This window comes from Gorilla gorilla, chromosome 13, assembly GCF_029281585.2.
Source record: "Gorilla gorilla gorilla isolate KB3781 chromosome 13, NHGRI_mGorGor1-v2.1_pri, whole genome shotgun sequence".
Classification (NCBI taxonomy): Eukaryota; Metazoa; Chordata; class Mammalia; order Primates; family Hominidae; genus Gorilla; species Gorilla gorilla.
In genome coordinates this window covers 128,554,865-128,575,031 of record NC_073237.2, presented here as the reverse complement: position 1 = coordinate 128,575,031, position 20,167 = coordinate 128,554,865, and the positions used below count along the sequence as shown (strand labels likewise).

Genomic DNA, 20,167 nt, shown 5'->3' with positions numbered 1-20,167 from the left:
CATTCCTCTCCAGAGCTGGGCAAGAAAGAGCTGCTGCAGCAGGCCTGGGTTGTCCACACCCTGCACATTCCAAAGAAAGATCTGACTCCGGCCTGGTTTCTGCTAGGTGACCTCTAATCCATAAGCTGTTGGAGTGTCCTGTCTAGGAAGAGTGTCCATGTTTGCCTGTGGGTCTTGGGCCACATCAGAGAGCCTATGCCTTGGGCCATGTAGTATCAACTCGACCTCTGGAGGGATTGGAGCCAAAGGCCAGCCAGATCATCAGCAATGCCTATACCATCATCTCCCAGTAAAAACTCTGAACACTGAGGCTTCAGTAAGCATCCCTGCCTGGCGATAGTTCACAAGCATTGTCCCATGTCACTGCTGGGAGAATCAAGTGCTGCCTGCACAACCCCACTGGGAGAGGACAATGAGAAGCTTGCACCTGGTATCTCCTGGACCCAGCCCTGTGCACCTTTTCCTGTCACTGATTTTAATCTGTATCCTTCATTGTAATAAACCATAACTGTGAATATGGCAGCTTTGCTGAGTTCTGTGAGATTTTCTAGTGAATCATGGAGCCTGAGGCGGTCTTGGAAACCCCTGAACATGAGAGCCCATTCACTGAGTCAGTGGACAGCCTCAGAGCACTTCTCTCAGTCAGCACCAGGAGTTAGCCCAGCTCTGCCCAGACAGGCTCCACTCCTGCCCTCCACACCTCCAACACATGCACTTCCTTCCTCCGACATGTGCACCTTCTTCCGTGGAAAAGCTCAGGCACTGGGTCTGTGCAGCCCCAGCCATCCTAGGCAGTCCCTATGATGTAATATCAGGTAATGTCCTGGGAACCAGGTAATGTCCCAGGTGCTAGGTAACCTCCCGGAAACCAAGTAACATCTCAAGAAGTAGATAGTGTCCCAGGTACCAGGTAACATCCCAAGAACCAGGTCATGTCCCAGGTACCAGGTAACATCCCAAGAACCAGGTCATGTCCCAGGTACCAGGTAACATCTCAAGAACCAGGTCATGTCCCAGGTACCAGGTAACATCCCAAGAACCAGGGGATGTGTCATATACCAGGTAACCCCCAGGGAACCAGGTAACGATGTATCACATACCAGGTAACCCCCGGGGAACCAGGTAACGATGTATCACATACCAGGTAACCCCCGGGGAACCAGGTAACATCCTAAGAACCCGGTCATGTTCCACATACCAGGTAACATCCCAGGTATCCAATAACGTCCCAGGTAACAGCTAGCATCCCAGGTTGCAGGTGACATCCAGGGCTTCCCCCGGCCTTACCTGCCGATGACCTCGATGTTGGAGATGGCGTAGAAGTACTTGTAGAGGTTCTCCCGCTGCACGTAGGTGCCGCCCAGCGCCGGGCGCAGCAGCCGCATGCGCAGGTCGGTGAGGGTGAAGAACTCCTTGAGGCCCTTGGCACTCTCCAGCCGCGTGTAGAGGTTGTCCATGTTGCGCAGGTCGGGGCCGGCAAAGATGGCGAAGCGGTCCCGCACCTCGAAGCGCACGTGCTTCTCCTTCTTGGAGCCTGCCCAGCGCGAGTACTCCTCGGTGCAGAGCACGCGGTGCGCGCTGGAGGATGACATGTCGCGGGCCCGGCGGGCGGACATACCGAAGGCCTCCATGCAGTCCTCGGCGTAGAACTGGTAGGGCTGCCACGTGCGCCCGTTGTCCAGGGACTTCTCCAGGACCATGACCGTGGGCCGGCCGTACTCGAAGGTCATCACCACGTCGTCGGTCAGCTCCACGGTCTTGTTCCACGAAAGGGTGATGTTGGCTTCCAGCGGGCTGGGGTAGCGGCTCCAGGTGATGCTCTGCCAGTAGGTGGCCAGGCCCTCCTCCTCCTTGTCGAACATGAGCCTGGGCGGGTGGGCCAGGTCCGGGTTGGAGGCGTCACACTCGTTGCTGCATAGGTAGGGATTCTCCTGCAGCGGGGAGAGGGGAAGGGAAGGGTGGGTGCTGGATGCTCGGGATGGCCTGGGAAGCCTCTGCGCGACCTAGCCCCTGCCTGCGAGCCGAGACACCTGCTCTGTGGCTACAGGGCCTGTGCTCCGGTGCCCAGACACAGCTGGGAGATTTGTGCCCATTTCCTCAATGCGTGCAGAGGTGTGCAATCCCATGGCTTCCAAAGAAAAAATGCATACTTGTCCCTGCTCTAAATACAGACAACCAAGAAGGCTGGGTGTTAGTCCCCTGCTTTGAAGCCCTCCATGGCTCCCCGTTGCCTGGAATACACAGTCCTGACTCTGTAATATACCAACCCCAACCCGCCCTCCCACACCTGGTGACACTGTGCCTGGGCCTCCCCAGGACAGCTGTCCTCCTGCCCCTGCCTGGTTGTACCTCTGAGCCTTTGCAGATGGCATTCTGTCTCCTTCATGTGCCCTTCCACTCTGTCTGCCTCAAAAATTCCCATTCACATTCTCGACTCTCTAAATATCTCCTTAGCTGAGTCACCTTCCTGAGCCTTTTATTTTTTAATTTTAATTTTATTTTTTTATTGAGATGGGGTCTTGCTATGTTTCCCAGGATGGAGTGCAGTGGGGCGATCTCGGCTCACAGCAACCTCCACCTCCCAGGTTCCAGCAATTCTCCTGCCTCAGCCTCCCAAGTAGCTGGGATTACAGGCATGCACCACCACGCCCGGCTAATTTTTGTGTTTTTAGTAGAGACAGGGTTTCGCCATGTTGGCCAGGCTGGTCTCGAACTCTGACCTCAGTTGATCCACCTGGCTTGCCCTCCCAAAGTGCTGGGATTGCAGACGTGAGCCACTGCGCCCGGCCCCTGAGCCTTTTTACCTGTACCCTTAGGATTGGTGAACACATTGAGGTGCTCAAAGAGGGCCTGGAAGCTCTGGGTCTCTCCCCGATCCCTTACTCTGTGAGTCTCTTCTATCTGGCTGTTCCTGAACTTGATAAACAGGTAAATGTAGGGAAAATGCCTTTCTGAGTTCCGTGAGCTGTTCTAGCAAACTATGAAACCTGAGGGAGGGGTCGTGGGAACCCCCAATTTACAGCCAATTGGACAGAAGTACGGGAGGCAGGAACTTGCAATTGCATCAGAGGTGGGGGAAGTGTGGTGCGACTGAGCCCTTCACCTGAGGCTTCTGATGCCAGCTCTGGGCAGTGTCAGAATTGAATGGAATCATCGGACACCCAGTGGTGTCCAGAGAGCTAGAGACTAGGTTGTTGGTGTGGAAAACCCATACATTTGGTGTGAGAAGTGTCATTGATGGAAACAGGCCAGAGGGATCTGAAAATGTCACTAACGTAGTGGTCCCCAGGGTCAGAGGGATGACTAGGCCGAGCACAGGGCATTTTTAGGACAGTGAGGCTATGCCGTATAATACTGCAGTGGTGGATGCATGCCATTATGAATGAGTCAAAACCCATAGACCCGGGCCGGGCGCGGTGGCTCACACCTGTAATCCAGCACTTTGGGAGGCTGAGGCGGGCAGATCACCTGAGGTCAGGAGTTCAAGACAAGCCTGACCAACATGGAGAAACCCCGTCTCTACTAAAAATACAAAAAAATTACCCGGGCGTGGTGGTGCATGCCTGTAATCCCAGTTACTGGGGAGGCTGAGGCAAGAGAATCACTTGAACGCGGGAGGCGTAGGTTGCAGTGAGCTGAGATCGTGCTATTGCACTCCAGCCTGGGCAACAAGAGTGAAACTCTGTATCAAACTAAAACAAAAACAAACAAAAACAAAACAAAACAAAAAACCCCATAGACCTGTACAACACAGTAAGTGAACTCTCATGTAAATTATGGACTTTAGTTAATAATAATGTATCAACAATGGTTCATCAGACATGACTAATATGGTGGCTCACACCTGGAATTCCAACACTCCGGGAGGCCGAGGCAGGAGGGTCACTTGAGCCCAGGAGTTTGAGATCAGCCCAGGCAACACAGAGAGACCCTGTCTCTACAAACAATAAAAAATAAACTGGGTGTGGTGTGGTGGCACGTGCCTCTAGTCCCAGCTACTCGGGGGGCAGAAGTGGGAGGATCACTTGAGGCCAGGAGTTCAAGATCAGCCTAGGCAACACAGCAAGACCCTGTATCTACAAAAAAAATTTAAAAATTAGCTGGGCATAGTGGTGCACACCTGTGGTCCTAGCTACTTGGGAGGCTGGGGCTGGAGATTGCTTGAGCCCAGGAGTTTGAGGCTGCAGTGAGCTATGCAGCACCACTGCACTGTAGCCTGGATCACAGAGGGAGACCCTGTCTCTAAAGAAATTCCCCAAAACAAAGGCCAGGCGTGGTGGCTCACGCCTGTAATCCCAGCACTTTGGGAGGCCGAGGTGGGTGGATCACGAGGTCAGGAGATCGAGACCATCCTAGCTAACACAGTGAAACCCCGTCTCTACTAAAAATACAAAAAAAAAAAAAAAAAAAAATAGCCGGGCGTGGTGGTGGGCGCCTGTAGTCCCAGCTACTCGGGAGGCTGAGGCAGGAGAATGGCATGAACCCGGGAGGAGGAGCTTGCAGTAAGCGGAGATTGCGCCACTGTGCTCCAGCCTGGGCGACAGAGCGAGACTTTGTTTCAAAAAAAAAAAAAAAAACGAAAACAAACAAAAAAAGAAATCCCCCAAAACCTCAAATATCCCCCACTAATGCAAGATGGGGATAATAGGCAGGGAAAGATGGTGGGTGGGGGAGGGTGGCATGGGGTTTTAGGTACTTTCTGTACTATCTGCTCAATTTTCTGTAAATCTAAAACTGCTTTAAAATATAAAGTCTATTAATGAATGAAAGAAAGAAAGAAAGAGAAAGAAAGAAAGAAAAAAACGAACACTGTCACTAACAACCACCCAGTGCTCCAGACCACTTGTGGCCCTTTTTGATGAATGTTTCAGGTGTCTGGTTTGCTCAGAGACAAAATGGCTTGGATCTAAGTTAAAACCTCTCACTCTCAAATGAGCTGTTTGGCCCCCATGGGGGAAATGGGGCCCACCGCCTTCTGAGGGGCTGAGCCACACCCCCGCGGCCCCCACCAGGTGCCACTGCAGCAGCCGTAGCCTGTGGGCTTCGATCCTCTAGGGTGAAGGACAGGTCCCCCAGCTGCCTGGGGCTCCTCGGTGGCAGGGCTGACCCTCGGTTCATTGAGGCAGGTTCCACAAATCCCTCTTTGACCAAAATAGCTCTGTCCTCAGGCCCCCATGCAACCTCAGGGTGGCAGGAGCTCACCATAGAGTCCAATATTTCCTTAAGCAGATGGGGGGACTGAGGCCCGGGCCAGGGTAGGACTGGCCCCAGCCTTCTCGAGAGCAGATGGCACCTCTGAGGAGGAGTCTGCTGTTACCATCAGAGATATCCACACCACTGGCAAGCCCACCATGCCAGGACAGCAGAGGGACATGGGGCGGGGGGGTTCCCAGCTTCCTCACTCACTGGCCGGGTGACTCTGGGCAAGACACACCCTGTTCTGTGCTGTTGCCTGGTATGGTGAGGGACTGAGAGGCTGTGGGGATGGCCCAAAGGCCTGAGTGGGTAGCAGGTGCTGGGCTGGAGGAGGCAGGCTTGACCCGTGAGGGAGCCAGCAGCCGGGAAGGGTGCCGTGAGCCTGGACGCAGAATGGGCTCTGTCTGTGCCGCTCGGGAGGAGGAGTGATGGGCAGATGCTCCAAGAACTTGCACCTGGGCTCTGGCACCCAGGAACATGCCCCCCTTCCCCCAGCCCAGCCATCACTCCCTTCCTGAAGTCCCAGTGCTGCTTCTGCTGCCCCTGGGGACTTCCTAGGGGCAGAATGGTGTCCCCCAGATTTCTATGTTGAAGCCCTAACCCTAGTATCTGAGAATGGGGCTGTATTTGGAGATAGATTCTCTTTCAAGAGGTGATTGAGGTTAAATGGGACCCTCAGGTTGGCCCTAGTCCAATCTGACTGGTGGCCTTGGAAGAAGAAGAAGTTTGGCTGCCGGATGAGACGCTGGGGCCCATGTGCACAGAGAAAAGGCCGTTCGAAGGCACAGTGAGAAGGCGGCTGGCTCCAAGCCAGGGAGAGAGGCCTCTGCAGAAACCAAACCTGCCAACAACTTCGTCTTGGACTTTCAGCCTCCAGAACAAGGAAAGACATTTTTGTTGTTTAAGCCACCTGGGTCTCGTGTGCTACTTTGTTATGGTGGCCGGAGCTGACTAAGACAAGCCTCATGCCAGGTGAGCAAAGAGGGAACAGGCCGGGAGGAATGGCTCAGAGGGGTAGAGACGAATTGGGAGTTTTTGATCCTGTTTCCCCAGAGGATGTCTCTGGGGTCTCCTCCACCAGCCTGGTTTCTCAGTACGCTGGCACCAAGTGGCGTCACACTGCATCACCTACCCAGAAAGCTCTTATCAACCCAGCACTGAAGCTGTGCCATTTCCCAGGCCACTTCGTCCCCTCCCACCTCAGAGCCTGTGCTCCTTTGGCCACTGTCTGTCCTCCTGGTTTTCAGAGCCCTCCCACATGTGCCTCCTCCAGGAGGCCCTCCTGACTTGAATCAATCTTTGAACCCCATTCTCTCATCATCCATCATAGAGTTGTTAATGTGCTTATTGGGGACAGTGTAGTGAGGCCTGCATATTGGGCCTGGACCTCAGTAACCACTCACTCAATTATACTTATTATCATCATATTAATAAGCTATTAATAAAATGACAGTGATATTGACATATCTCCTATTGAGTGTTGATAGTATTCCCGTCAACCCCAACTGCTGAGCCACCCACACTTCACCTTTTCCCTGGTCTCTCTTCGTCTTCCTGCTTTACTTAGCCCTGCCCTGCCCAGGCCCCTGATGGGTTCTATGGGGTGGGGGCATTGTGGCGGGCGACAGGGTATCCCTCAAAGCCCCCAGTTGCACCCGGCCTGTCTGTCACTGGGAAGACTGACACAGCTGGCTCTGGCTGGAGATGGGGGCTCCAAGCTGGCTGCTCCAACCTATGGGGCACTCCAGCCCCTGCCCCGGCCCGGGAAGCAGATGGTCAGAAACTAATGAATCAGCCTGTGTGTTTACAGGCCCCTCGCCTGCTGTGGAGCGAGCTCAGTCAACAGCAAGTACAATAAATAAATCCCAAGCCGCGGCCAACACAATTTTCTCTCTCCCTCTTTCTCTTTCTGTCTTTCTCCTTGTCCCCCTCTGATTTTGCTCCCCAAGGTCTCAGAATTCCACTGAGCTGGTCAGGAGTGTGGAGCATCCCAGCAAAGGCACTGTTGGCGCTGGCCTGACCTTCCTTTTCCTCTACAAACACAGTATTGCTTCCTCTCACTTTCCTTCTATTCTTGTTTTGTTTTGTTTTGTTTTTTGAGACAGAATCTTGCTCCATGGCCCAGGCTGGAATGCAGCGGCACAATCTCGGCTCACTGCAACCTCCACTTCCTGGGTTCAAGCGATACTCCTGCCTCAGTCTCCCAGGTAGCTGGGACTACAGGCGTGCGCCACCACGCCTGGCTAATTTTTGTATTTTTAGTGGAGACAGGGTTTCACCATGTTGGCCAGGCTGGTCTCGAACTCCTGACCTCAGGTGATCCGCCCGCCTCGGCCTCCCAAAGTGCTGGGATTACAGGCGTGAGCCACTGCACCTGGACCTTCTATTCGTCACTGGGGGAATTCTGGGGACCCACCGGGGTATTAGAAGACCAGTTTACCCCAGTCCCCCCCACCCCAGTCCCCAGTCAGCATCTGACAGCTGATAACGTCATGGGGGTGGGGCTGAGACTGGGAGTATCTCCTCTGAGTGGGGGTGAAGGTTTGCCAGCCTCCTCTGGGACTGCGCGTTTCCACTCATCTCCAGGACAGCAGATCAACTAATCACAAAAACTGCAGTCAGAACAAAGTGGCCTAATACACGGAGAGACTGTTAGGCACACCTCTAGCCTTTCAGGATGGCTCCAAAGCCGCCCTTTGATAGTATCAGAAGTAGTAGCTGCCTCTTTAAATATTTCATGAAAATTAAAACAACAACAAAAATCATACCCCTGATTTTTAAAAACAGTCTTGGGATTTTCTCTAGAAAGATGCGGTAATGGCCGGGCGCGGTGGTTCACGCCTGTAATCCAAGCACTCTGGGAGGCTGAGGCGGGTGGATACGAGGTAAGGAGATCGAGACCATCCTGGCTAACACAGTGAAACTCCGTCTCTACTAAAAAATACAAAAAATTAGCCGGGTGTAGCGGCGGGCGCCTGTAGTCCCAGCTACTCAAGAAGCTGAGGCAGGAGAATGGCGTGAACCCAGGAGGTGGGGCTTGCAGTGAGCCGAGATCGCGCCACTGCACTCCAGCACTCCAGCCTGGGCGACAGAGCAAGACTCTGTCTAAAAAAAAAAAAAAGAAAGAAAAGAAAAAGAAAGATGCAGTTAACATACCCATTTTCCATACAGTTTTGGGCCCTGGAGTCTGAAAGCCCTGAGTTCCCTCTCAGCTCTCTCCTTTGAGGCTCTGTGACCTTGACGAAGTCGCTTGACTTCTCTGAGTCTCTATTTTCTTATTGATTGCCATGTGAGATGGTCTGTGTCTCACACTACCTAGAATCCCTAGGAAATGTCTCCAAACGGGAGCGATTATTTTGAAACAGCAGCTTCGTATTAACTCAGGGACACTCCACTCCCAGCAACCTTCCGCAGGAGGAAGGGATGAGGCTGAGACCACCAGGCTTGTGCATGAGAAACCCTAGAACTTCATGGTGTGGACTGTCCCGGGAACGGCTGACTCAGAAGAGTGTGATGATTGTAACATTCACTGAGTGCCAGCCCTGTGCCCGGGCTGGGTTGGGCACTTCACAGCCGCTCCTCCCTGCGCCCTCTCAGCAACCCACAGGGAGGCAGGTGCTACAGTCAGCTCCACGTCTCAGATAAGACACTAAGTACCCATGGCCGCACATCACTTACCCATCCCCTGGACTCCATGGGACCCAACCTTGAGGAATCTTGGGGAAACCAAGCCCGTCATGTCTACAGCTTTCCTATCTCTCTGGACACACACAGGCAAGTCACCTGAAGGGTCAGGCAGTGTGGCTAGAAGTCAAAGGAGGGTGGGCAGAGGGAAGGGAAGGCAGCCAGCCAGGCCCATAGCACCAGAGAACCGGGTGAGGAGGAGCCTCCTACACAGACGCCAAGCCTGAGCTCCTGGCATGAAATATTCTATGGAGAAACCATTTCATGCCATGCTTTTCAAGCCTCGTCATGGGCGCTTAAATGCTTTTCCTTTTATGTTATTTTCTGTGCAAAGGGTACAGTCAAAGTCAGAGGCCAGGTTGTAAACATCATAGGCAAGCTGCAGGCAAAAAACGTAATTGAATGGGAAAGTGAACTGTTAGCAAGAATGGAGGTAAATGTGCCCGTGGGAAGCCCAGCCATTTGAACTTCCAGGCCCCTGACTAAGGAGGCCGTGGAGGGGCGGTCACTGGAATGGTCACCAAGTCTCAGGAAGAAGAACAGACAACGTCATGCAGCTGGCCTTGCACCCAAGCCTGCGCTGGGATGAAATCTCAGAGTTGGGATGAAATCGCCAGGGTGTCCTGGGCAGGGCTCTGTGGTTTGTGGAGGGATGCACTGGCTCACTCCCTCAGCAGCTCCCCAGCTCCACAGGCTTCGGCGAGTCCCCCAATTTCCTTGAGCCCAATGAGGCCCAGGACATGCTACCCTAAAACCTTCTTTTTTTTTTTTTTTTTTTTTTGGGATGGAGTCTCTCTCTTTCGCCCAGTCCGGAGTGCAGTGGCGCTATCTCGGGTCACTGCAAGCTCCGCCTCCCGGGTTCACACCATTCTCCTGCCTCAGCCTCCCGAGTAGCTGGGACTACAGGCACCCACCACCACGACCGGCTAATTTTTTGTATTTTTGGTAGAGACGGGGTTTCACCGTGTTAGCCAGGATGGTCTCGATCTCCTGACCTCGTGATCCGCCCGCCTCGGCCTCTCAAAGTGCCGGGATTACAGGATAAACCTTCTTAAAATATTTTAGGCTGGGCACAGTTGCTCACGCCTGTAATCCCAGCACTTTGGGAGGCTGAGGCGGGCCGACCACCTGAGGTCAGGAGTTCAAGACCAGTCTGGCCAACATGGTGAAACCCTGTCTCTCCTAAAAATTAAAAAAAATAAAAAATTAGTTGGGCATAGCGTTTCGTGCCTGTAGTCCCAACTACTCAGGAGGCTGAGGCACGAGAATCGTTTGAACCTGGGAGGCAGAGGTTGCAGTGAGCTGAGATCACACCACTGCACTCCAGCCTGGGTGACAGAGTGAGACTCTGTCTCAAAAAAAAAATTTTTTTTAAGCTGAAGGGATTTGAGAAAACCACAGAAGTGGAAGGTTACTCTTTGACCTTCCCCTGCCCTTCTTCCCTGAAGCAGGACATGAGGCTCATTTGAGAGGTGCCCTCCCAATGCCCGGAGGAAGGAACATTCTCATCTCCAAAGATGCAGGGTCACAGAGAGGGACCTGGACACACAGGTCTTGCAAAATTCCCACCAGTTTATCACCAGGAGATGATACTTTTTTTTAAAGCCAATCATACTTCTCCATGACTATTTCTCCATTAAACCTAGCATACAAAATAGATGTTCACCAATGTTTTGGGTCTTCATTCCTTACGAAAGCTCCCATGAGGCCAGGCAACACAGGGAGATGCCATCTGTACAGAAAAAAACCTCAAAAAACAAAAAAGAAAACTAGCCGGGCATGGTGGCACACACCAGTGGTCCCAGCTACTTGGGTGGCTGAGATAGGAAGATCCCTTGGGCCCAGGAGGTCGAGGCTGTAGTGAGCCATAACTGTGCCACTGCACTCCAGCCTGAGTGACAGAGTGAGACCCTGTCTGGAAAAAAAAAAAAAAAAAAAGAAAGCCTTAAAGCCTTTTTCACATAAAACTTATATTAAATCCACTGGTATGCTTTGGTCGTGTTAATCTGTCTGTTATGTGGGCCCTCAGCCACTAACATAGAATGGGGGAGGAAAAGATCTTTCTCCTGCCCGAGAGCCTCAGCTGCTCAGTTGGAGGGGAGGCTTCATGCGGGCAGCGACCACATCTGATCCTGTCCCCACTCCAGCCCCAGCCCCCAGCCCTCCTCAGGGACTCGGGAAATCTTCGGAGAATGAATGAACGCTCAATGAGGTTACTAGCACTGGCTTCACAGGGTTGTCATAGGAATGATGCCAGGTGCACCATGGCAAGTGCCTCGGTGGTGCCGGCTCATGGGTGATGGATGCTGGGAGAACATTCATGGCCACTGTCTGGCCTGGTGCTTCAGCAAACAGCAGGCCCTGCCGTTAGGGAGCATGTCTTCCACCTCGGCCCTGTGCTGGGTGCCCTGTGTGCGTCAACCCCACCTCCCATGCTCCCAGGGATCCTGGAGAGTGCGATCCTCAGGAAACCGAGACTTGGAGAGGCTGAGCAATGTCCCAGGGTCATGCGGCTCAGCAGCAGCCGAGGTGGGATAAGAAGCCAGGGGACGGCCCACTGAGCCGGGCCCTGAGACAAATTGGGAAATGGTGCCCTTCACCCAAAAGGGAAAGGACGCTGTTGCCTGGGCCGCACTGTGCTCCTGCAGACTCGGGTTCCACGGGGAGGCAGGCGGCACGTCTCTTGACTGCTGTTGCTGATTTGCCAACGGAACCCTTCTCATCCTCGGCCCCTCAGCCTCACCAGGGCGGGAGGCTGCTGCTGCATATGAGGTGGAAGGCTGGAGGCTGCCCAGGAGAGGCCCTGGGTGTGGGTGCCCAGGTAGAGGGCCAGGACTCAAGCATGGGGGAAGCAATCATGGGGGAAGGCAAGGAAAGGCAGCCGAGCTAGCCCCACCCTCCTCCTTGGACGTGGCCTCTGCCATTTTGGGGGAAACCCTATGGCTTGGGCAGGTGCATAAATCAATAGGTGCCCTGACCCATGGGGCCATGGAATTAGGACTCAGGGGACTGCCCCTAACACCATGTGTGACCTTGGCCAGGGCCTTGCTCTATCTGTGCCTTGGTTTCCCCGTTCACAAAATGACCGGGCAGGAGTGGGCTGTCCGCCTCTGACCCTGACATCCTAAAGTCTCAAGTTCTGCGTGTTCCTCAGGCCCCCATGCTGCTAGGGAGGAAGGGCACAGAGACACATCCTCCTCCCCTGACTCCAGGGAGAAAGCCGGGGTGCTAGGGGAATTCTCTTTAACAGATTACTTCCTATTTATTGGTAAGAAAAGTTGCAGAGGGGATAAATTATTAACAAAGCGGAAACGGAGATTCTGTTCAGAGCTGATTCTAATTCTAGCGGCCCTGACGGTCTCTAACTCTCTGAGCTCTCCCTCCCTCCCTCCCTCCCTCTCTTTTTCTGTCCCTCTGTCTCTCTCTCTCTTGCTCCCTCTCGCTCTCTGTGTGTGTGTTTCTCATTCTCCTTCTATGGTTTCATTGATCGCTGTCCCTCTTGCTCTCTGTGCTGCTAATTCCTTCCCCAGTGTGCAGGCTTCTCTCTCCTTCCCTTTCCGGATTCTCTTCGTGCACAGGCCCTGGACGACAGACAGCAAGGTCACCCTCCCCGCTCGTGAATCAGCGTAAACCGACCTGGCATTTTAGGGCTGGAGCTGCAGCTGGCCAAGGCGGCTTTTCTGTTTTGTTTTCTGGTTGGAGCAATTTTCCTCCCAGCTCCAAGCAATTACTCAGGCAGGGGCAGGCAAGCGAGCCTCCAAGCGCTGCCTCCCCAGGGACTCACTTGTCCCAGCAATGAGCCTCCCGAAGCCACGGCGACCGCCCCCACTCCTCCCCCAGGGGGGCCACGGTGGGCATGGCCTGGGCACAGGTCCACCTTGAACCCAGAGTCTCTGGCTGCCTCTCGAACCTGCCTCGGCTCAAAAGCAGACCCAGAAAATGCATCTCAGTTCCTTGGTTGCTCAGAGCGGCTCTCCTCACCGCCCCTCACCCCGCATTATTTGGGAGGAAAGGGAGCACTTTAGGTCTTTCAACCCTGCCCACAGTGTTCCTCCTTCCAGAATCTTCTGTGAGTGTGAACTCTGGGAGAGCAGGGGCCTCACCCACCTTTGTGCCACACTCCCAACAGCTGTTTGCACACAGTGGTATATGACAAACATTCCCTAACTGAGCGAGGACCCTCTGCAGTGGCTCCAGGCAGTTCCATCCAGGTAGGACGCTGCCTGGGGGAGAGGCGGTGGGCATCCGCGGGCCTCACTCCACTTTGGGGATGCTGTTCCAGCAGAACGACTGCTTAGTCTTCTTACCCCAATTCGGGTTGCCCCCACAGAACACCCTGAAATCCTTTCGGAGGACCTGAGGGCATTGGGCTGCCCTGATGGACGAGCTGCCCGGGAGAGGGTCTACTGGGAAGCCAAGGTCAGAAAGCAAGGATGAAATGCCAGGCATGGTGTGGGCACCCACTGCTCATCAGGACCGCAGACTCCTGAATGACTGATCTCCTCCGTCAGCCGAACCACCAGAGTGTGGTGGGCGGGGAGGCATTGCCATGGCTCTAGCTAGACAAGGGTTAATCTCTCCAGGAACTTAAAAATGTATTATTGTTTTTTTAAAGGACACATTCTGCTTTGCCCTGGGCATATGTGGATTCTTCCCACAGCCAGATTTCCAGGAATGTTTGGGGCAGGAAATTCTATCCCAGTTGAAGAGTGCCCGTGCATCCCTGGGGCACCCCACAGGCGACTGACAAAATGGACCAGACACATGGGCATCTGTCTCAGACAGGGTAAGGCTCCCCTTCTCTTGCATACCTCTAGCGACAGGGGTTTCATTACCACAGAAGGCAGATAGGTCAAACCCCACTGCTCCCTCCTTCGAGTGTGGGGCTGAAATTTGGCGGGTGCTTTGCATCTTTTCTTCGTCCCACGTTCCCTATTTTTCTCTGGCTATGCTGTAAACATTTTCTAATTGATTAGAAAAAGGAGAGAGGGAGGCTGGGTGAGGCTAAGCCCTCCTCCTTCCCCACACCAGGAGCTCAGTGATCCTCAAACACTTCCCTAGCAGGGCCAGCGGGAGTGCTCAGCCGCTGCTGCTCCTCCTCCTTTCCCTCCTCCTCCTCCTCCCACTCCTCCTCCTCCTCCCTGCACACACAGGGGCTCAATCTGGCGCCTCCCTTCCTGCCCACTCCCTACTCAAGGCTTCACTGGCCACCCAAACAGCTCAACACTTTCATACTTTTTAAAAAAGTAAATGAAAGGAGAGATGGAAGGATGAAAGAACGGGAGAGAAGAAAAGGGAAAGAAAGATAAGGGGGTGGGTGGGGGAAAGGCACCGAGAGGAAGAGGGCTACATCCGGAGAAGCCCAGGAAAGTGCATTATTGATTCAGGACTTAGAAAATGCTTAGAGAGTAGGAACAGCGCCCTGCTCTTTAAAAGCTTGTGCAAAGCATAAGCTAGACCCAGGCAGCCTTCCCAAAGAGGGCCCACTCTGCCGCCATGAATATTTTATCACGGAGGGAGGAAAAAAGTGGCTGTGAGGGTTTCAGTGCCGGGGTGGGGTGAGGGGCAGGCCCCCCTGGCTGGGGCGCTCGGTAGCTGCCTCTCCTCGGATCCCCTCCCCAGATCTTGGGGGCCTTTTCTGGGCCCCCTCTCCTCTTCTCTGAGAGCTGCCCTGGGCTTTCTTGCTGATCAACAGGGCCTCAGCCAGGTTCCAACAGAGGCCCAGGGTGGGGAAGGGGGTCGGGGGAAGCATCAGCTGAAAGAGGTTTCCGGATGGGCTGAGAGTGAAGCCTGGTCCCCAGCAGTGGTTTCTCCTTAAGGCTCACTCTGTTCTCCCCTGCCCCGCCTTGGTGGGGGCCTCCACCGACCCCTCCAGCCTCCCCACCCCCAGCCCATTCTCAGCCTGCAGCCAGACGCCCTTCCCTTCGTAAAACACCCACGTTGTCTCCAGCTCCTCCTCAGAGCCCCAGCGCCTTCCCCTTCTTAAGTCCAAACCCTGGGCCTGGCTCTGCCACCAGCTCTGCCTCTCTCTCTTGTCTTTCCAGCCTTGTTTTCTTTGAGACAGAGTTTCGCTCTTGTTGTCCAGGCTGGAGTGCACTGGTACGATCTTGGCTCACTGCAACCTCTGCCTCCTGGGTTCAAGTGATTCTCCTGCCTCAGCCTCCCAAATAGCTGGGATTACCGGATGTGCCTCCACACCTGGCTAATTTTGTATTTTTAGTAGAGACTGGGTTTCACCGTGTTGGTCAGGCTGGTCTCGAACTCCTGACCTCAGGTGATCCACCCGCCTCGGCCTCCCAAAGTGCTGGGATTACAGGCGTGAGCCACCATGTCCGGCTTCTGGCCTCGTTTTCTACTGACCAGTCTCTCCCGCCCTTTGGATGCCCCCTCCACCCCGCTGAGCTTTCAGGTTGAGCCATCTTCTGTCTACAGCTCTCCCTCCAGCCTTTTGCAGGTGTCTGCTCAAATTTCTTTTCCTCAGGGAAAACACCCCTGGCCACTGTCCCCCAGTCCCAAGGGAGCGCTGGGTCACAGTTTTCCCCAGTGGCTTCTTCGGTTAATGACGGGTGTGTCCCCTCCCCACTGTGCGCTTCAGGAAGGCAGGGGCGGAGCCTGACACAGCCAAGTGACTCCCCCTCCTCGGCCCCTTCCCTCTCCAGGTGTTCCATACTCAGAACCAGGTCTTAGGAGTAGACACAGCACCCGATGGACGGGGCCTGCCCCTGAGAACAGCCAGAAGCTGCGACCTCCGAGGGTTTCTTCCTGCTGGTCTCTGAGGAGTTAAGAGGCGGTGGGGCCGATGAAAGAGTAAAGTTACTGGGTCTGCCCACACCTGGGGACACCTGGACAGGTACACCCCTCTGTGGATGAACCCTGGCTGGCCGTGGGGGGTGGGTGCGAGTAGTGAGGCTGGGCTGGTAAGTTTCATTGATTTATTCATTCACTTATTCATCAACTATTTGTGAACATCCTTCGTGCACCAAGTAGCCCCAGAGAAGCAGCTCTTAGATTTGGCCACCCATGAAAACATGACAATACTTGGGGATGGGAGGGGTGTGGCAACATTCCTGGGCCCTAAGGTCAGAAATTCTACTCCAAATTGAAAGCTAACAAACAAACCAACAAACTAACCAATCGAGTAATTAACCAACCAACTAACCAAAACCCTCAGCAGGTGACTCAGATGTGCGGCCAGGTTTGAGAGGCTGGTCCAGGTGGTCCAGGGAAGGGCCCCCACACGATGACACTGTGCCTGTTATTTTACCTACAGGTGGGGAAGCCAAGAGCCCCTGAGCCAGATGCTTGCTCAAGGTCACACTTCTGGTGACTCGGGCAATTTGCTCCCTTTTGGGAATGTCGACCGTTCTGCTGTGTCCACCAGAGAAGTCACCTGTGTCCTGGTCCCCATAAGTGGCACAGATGACAAGCCCTGGAGGTGACGGGCTGGGGCAGTCAGAAGGCTTCCTGGGGGAGGTGGGATTTCATCTGGACTCAGAACAGGTGGAGGGACACTAGACTAGTCTGGGAGGATGGTGCTCTAGGTCGACTGAGCAAAGGGCCAGGCTGGACACACAAAACATTGCAGGGGGGCAATGGGTTAACGCATGCACGCTGCTGAGCCAGGAGCTTGGTGGGGAGCGCAGGAGAGAAGGCCAAAGGGAGGCCAGGAGCCAGATGGGCAGCTTGACATTAAGCAGCGCCCGTGACAGCCCTAATGCTGGCCGGCCCCCTCCTTCCAGGAAGGCAGGTGAAGAGCCTGGGAACAAAGTGTGAGGGCTCAAGTGGCCCTCTCCCAAGCCTGGAGAGCCGGCACCCCTCGGCACCCAGGAAGCCAGAAGGAGAACAGAGCACCTGCAGCTCAGATGTGAGAGAGGCTCCGAGAGAGCCGAGGCAGGCCATGGAATTCTCCCTCCTGGTCTTTCAGTTTTAAGACGACAAGATGCTTCAGGCTGCAAGGGCTCCAGGGCAGGCCTGGGAGAGGTTTCAATCGGTGCTTCTCAAACTTGGCTGTGCACTGGAACCACCTGGGGAGGTTTAATGCCTCCTCCTGCTGGGCCGCCCATAGAGGCTGCTGAAGCTGGTCTTGGGGGCAGCTGAGGCAGGGGGGGAATGAAAAGCTCCCAGGCAAGTCCAGTGTGCACCCCGGCTGAGAGCCAGCCAAGTGGCTTAGAGGGCAGCCTGGTCCCTGCCCGCTCCGCTCCTGGTGGGGTCATACGCTCCGCTCCTGGTGGGGTCATAGCTGCCCGCTGGGCTTGAGGCCTTCGAGAAGACTGCCCCAAGTGTTGGGAGATGGAAAAGAGCCACAAAACCTGAAACCTCCCTTTCCTGCTGGGAGACAACCCGTACTCCGTACCCAAGGCTGCAGTTCTCAGCTGATGCCCGAGCCCCTTGGGGGAAGGTCCTGGGCATCACGGCTAGTCAGGGCTGATGAGGCGCAGCTGCCTCCAGGACCCCCTGGGTGGGACAATTTTCCATTTTGGAGCGGGCAGAGACAGCAAGGAAGGCCACCCAGCCCCCCACCCGCTTGGGCCTCCTCCTTCCGGTGCCCCTCCTCTAGGCTGAGAGGCGGCCAACCCAGCGCAGGGGAGGGGAACTGGGCAGGAGGGTAGGGCTGCCCCGTGCCAAGCAGACAGGCCTGGAGCCCTCCCTTGGCAGACGGCACACTCCTCCACCCCCTGCACCCTCCACCCTCTATTTTTAGGCCCATTATTGTCCATTGTTGGGTGCAATTTTTTTCCCCACTCCTTCCCCAGAAAAACAATCAGGTTCCTCCAGGCAAAGCCATCTCGCCTTCCCCAGAGCTGGTGCGTGGGAGCACGCTCGCTGCCAAATAGACATGAAATAAGTGAATTATCAAGTAACTGGATTAGCAGACTCCATCGTGTCTCAAAGGGCAGGGGGTGGGGAACACCACCGTCACTCCTCCGGGCCCTTCCTTCTCTGGACTGCCGGGGTGTGCTGGGGGAGGAGAGGCTGACAGGGACAGTATGCTCACCAGCACACATGGCTGCACGCACGCACACACACACAGATGACAGCCGCCTCCGTCTATCAGGCGCTTTCTGAGATCCAGAGCGACTCGTGTCAGCTGAGCAGCCTGTTTAGGAACCTGGATGCCGGGCCGGGCGGCCCAGGCTGGAGGTGCCAGCCTCCTCTACTTAGAAGCTGTGTGGCCTTCGGCAAGTGGCTTAAATTCTCTGAACCTGAGATTCCTCATATTCAAAACGGATCTAAATACAAGCTCTACCTTAAGTCTTCTGTGAGAGTTCAAGAGCTATAGCTTAGGTTAAGGGCTTGGTATACATGAGGCACCCAACAAATGCTCGATGTTTCTGCTCTGAGGAGGAGAAGGATATAGAATCAAGAAAGTCTGGCTATGGCCAGGCACGGTGGCTCACGCCTGTAATCCCGACACTTTGGGAGGCTGAGGTGGGCGGATCACTTAAGGTCAGGAGATCAGCCTGGCCAACATGGTGAAACTTTGTCTCTACTAAAAATACAAAAATTAGCCAGGCATGGTGGCAGGTGCCTGTAATCCCAGCTACTTGGGAGGCTGAGGAAGGAGGATTGCTTGAACTTGGGAGGTGGAGGTTGCAGTGAGCCAAGATCATGCCACTGCCCTCCAGCCTGGGTGACAGAGCAAGACTCCGTCTCAAAAAAAAAAAAAAGAAAGTGAGCCCAGGAGTTTAAGACCAGCCTGGGCAACATGGCAAAACCCCATCTCTACAAAAATACAAAAATTAGCCAGGCACGGTGGTGCATGCCTGTGATCCCAGGTGCTCAGGAGGCTGAGGTGGGAGGATCACTGGAGCCCAGGAGGTCGAGGCTGCAGTGAGCCAAGACTGCTTCACTGCACTCCAGCCTGGGTGACAGAGTGAGACCCTGTCTCAAAAATAAAAGAAAGTCCTCAGACAATTGGACCAGACAATTACAGGAAACCAAACCCTGATTTCCCTGAGGGTAAAAGAGCCCCCAGAGGGCAGAACCTGCTCAGGCCAGATGATTGACCGAAAGTGACCACGGATGGACTCAGAGTAATCTGGGAAGTCCCTGAAAGTGTTTGCAACCTTATATGTGTGTGTGTGTGCCTGTGCAAGAGCCCAGTATTTGCACACACGTGTGCACATGCGTGGTTCTAGGAAGAGCACCGTGGATTCTCAAGTGGGGCCATGACCATTAAAAGTGAGAAGCTCCCGCTCCAGGGTTTTCTGGGTAGGTTCCCTGCATTTCTCTCCTCTGGGTCTTCGTGGATGCTGGGAGGTTATTGCATCTCTCTATCGTTCTTTCTCTCTTTCCGTCTCCCTGAAGCAGAATCTGGGGGTACAGTGGGACTCTGAGGTTGACCTGCAGACTCCCTCATTTTACAGGCAGGAAGTCTATACCCCGAAATGGGAAGAGACTTGCCCAGGGCCACCCAGTTCCTGGCAGCCAGTGCCCGGGGGAGCCCCGTCCCTAGGAGCTGAGCCCCAGGACAGTCCCAGCCCCAGAACTGTGGGCAAAGGTTTTGGATGTTGCCTGGGTGGGGACAGGGGCAGAGACAAGGTGCGTTCTGGATTAACAGCCTTCTCCACTTGCTGCCACCTGCTTTTGGCCATCTCTTGATCCCCCAGAGGGAGGGACACCTCCCAGAAGGACACTGCCTTGTTGTAGGCTGGCAGCAGAGGATGGCCTGCCTTGGCGGAGGGCAGGAGCGCCGTGGGCTCATCTCTCATTGGTCTCTTCTTCACCTTTTGCCCGACAGCAGACTTCTGCTTCGGCCAAGGGAAAATGCCTGGTCGTGTTTCATTTCCTTTTATTTCCCCAGCCGACTCTTGGAGTCAAGTGGACAAATGACTTGGGCAGCAGGAGGGAGGTGGAATGAGGGGCTGAAGAGGCCCAAACGGTCCCCAAGGGACCCAAGACAAACTGCCCTGGGACAGAAGGATGCCAGGTCCTTCAAGACAGGCCTGAGTCCCTTTCCACAGGGTGGGCAGTTCTGGAACACTCCAGGGTTAGATTCACAGGGATCCACACACCTGGATATTCCAATACAATTCCCTCCTGCCAACGAGACCCCAAGAGGTCAGGGGACCCCTCTGTGGCTGCCCAGTGAGATCCCAGCCCCGCTAGCTCTCAATTTCAGAATGACCATTCAAACTCCTGTGTGACAGAAGGCAGGACAGGACAGTGACGGAGGACCTGGAGACTGATCCTAGTTTTGGCTGTGCAAACTTGGGTCAGCATCTCCACCTCCCTGCACCTTCCTCTCCTCATCTGCACTCTGACCTGGCTCCGTCCTGTTACGAGA

At 54.6% G+C, this 20,167-nt stretch overlaps 1 protein-coding gene across 7 annotated transcripts in view; it reads right to left on the bottom strand.

Annotated features, from left to right (window-relative positions):
* The window catches only part of NTNG2 (netrin G2), an 82,082-nt gene that overhangs the window by 44,601 nt on the left and 17,314 nt on the right, over nucleotides 1-20,167 (bottom strand). For all 7 annotated transcript variants that reach the window (XM_031014892.3, XM_055351397.2, XM_055351395.2 and 4 more), the window contains one exon: nucleotides 1,288-1,931. In XM_031014892.3, coding sequence (XP_030870752.1) covers nucleotides 1,288-1,931 — 644 coding nt within the window. The remainder of the gene's footprint in view (nucleotides 1-1,287; nucleotides 1,932-20,167) is intronic.